This window comes from Mesocricetus auratus, unplaced genomic scaffold (assembly GCF_017639785.1).
Source record: "Mesocricetus auratus isolate SY011 unplaced genomic scaffold, BCM_Maur_2.0 Super-Scaffold_100014, whole genome shotgun sequence".
Classification (NCBI taxonomy): domain Eukaryota; kingdom Metazoa; phylum Chordata; class Mammalia; order Rodentia; family Cricetidae; genus Mesocricetus; species Mesocricetus auratus.
The window spans coordinates 18,968,942-18,970,467 of NW_024429197.1; the positions used below are offsets into that span (position 1 = coordinate 18,968,942).

General features: G+C 39.7%; 1 protein-coding gene across 1 annotated transcript; it reads left to right on the plus strand.

Moving 5' to 3' along the window:
• Window positions 1-456: 456 nt before the first annotated feature.
• On the plus strand, window positions 457-849 carry LOC101831002 (COP9 signalosome complex subunit 9-like). Its single transcript, XM_040757429.1, has one exon. It carries the CDS (start codon window positions 470-472, stop codon window positions 641-643), a length of 174 nt encoding a protein of 57 aa, XP_040613363.1. The 5' UTR covers window positions 457-469; the 3' UTR covers window positions 644-849.
• The last annotated feature ends 677 nt before the right edge of the window (window positions 850-1,526 follow it).

Here is a 1,526-nt window from a genome sequence, read left to right on the forward strand (position 1 = left end):
AAATTGCAAGAAACAATTCAAACAGTGCAAGATTTGAAAGCTGAAACAGAGACAAACACACACACACACACACAGTATGAAGGAATGCTGGGATTAGAAAAGGTGGGTAAATGATCAGGAACTACAGATGTAAGCATAACCAACAGAATACAAGAGTTGGAAGAGAAAATCTCAGGCATTGAAGATACACTAGGAGAAATAGATTCATTGACCAAAGAAAATCTTAAGTCCAAAAAATCCTTAACACAAAATATTCAGGAAATACGGGACACCGTGAAAAGGCCAAATCTAAGAATAGTAGGTATAGAAGAAGATGAAGAAACCCAACTCAAAGGTACAGAAAACATAATCACAGAAGAAAACCTTTCCAACCTAAAGAAAGACATGACAATGAAAGTACAAGGAGCCTACAGAACACCAAATAGAGTAGGCCACAAAAAAGTTCCCTCGGCAACGCCGCAGCTCGGAGATGAAGCCGGCCGTGGATGAGATGTTCCCTGAGGGAGCGGGTCCCTACATGGACCTGGACGAGGCCGGAGGGAGCACCGGGCTCTTGATGGACTTGGCAGCCAATGAAAAGGCAGTTCATGCAGACTTTTTAAATGATTTTGAAGATCTCTTTGATGATGATGATGTCCAGTGAGGCCATCCAGTCATACATGCTCCACATTTGTGACGTGTCTCGAATTTCTCAGGACAGAAGCAGATGATCGTAGAGACCTTGAAGAGATCACTGGAAGTCAGGACCTGGTCAGCCACAGGAGGGGGACTGTCTGGACCAACTGGGTGCTGCTGTCTCTGAGAATGCTAGCCCCTTGTCCTTGTTTAAATTAAAAAACAGTACCAAAATAAAAAAAAAGTTCTCTCGGCACATAATAATTAAAACACCAAACAAACAGAATAAAGAAAGAATATTAAAAGCAGCAAAGGAAAACGATCGAATAACATATAAAGGCAAACCTATCAGAATCATACCTGACTTTATGGAAACTCCGAAAGCTAGAAAGTCCTGGATAGATATTCTACAAACACTAAGAGACCACGATACCAGCCCAGACTACTATACCCAGCAAAGTGTTCAATCTATATAGATGGAGAAAACAAGATATTCCATGACAAAGTCAGATTTAAACAATACATATTCACTAATCCAGTCCTACAGGAAGTACTGGAAGGAAAACTTCAACCTAAGGAAGTTAACTACACTCACAAAAACATAGACAATAGATAATCCCAACAACAACAACAAATCAAAAAACAAACAAGAATTAACACTCAATGGTCTTTAATTTCCCTCAATATGAATGGTCTTAATTTGCCTATAAGAAGACACAGGCTAACAGAATGGATACAAAGACAGAATCCATCCTTCTGGCTGCATACAAGAAACACACCTCAACTTCAAAGACAACCTCAGGGTAAAGGGTTGGGATAAAATTTTCCAATCAAATGGGCCCAAGAAACAAGCTGGTGTATCTATCCTAGTAGCTAACAAATTAGACTTCAAACTAAAATCAGTCAAAAGA

Coding starts and splice junctions, on each gene's coding strand:
- LOC101831002 (XM_040757429.1), top strand. CDS start 470: ATGAAGCCGGCCGTGGATGAGATGTTCCCTGAGGGAGCGGGTCCCTAC.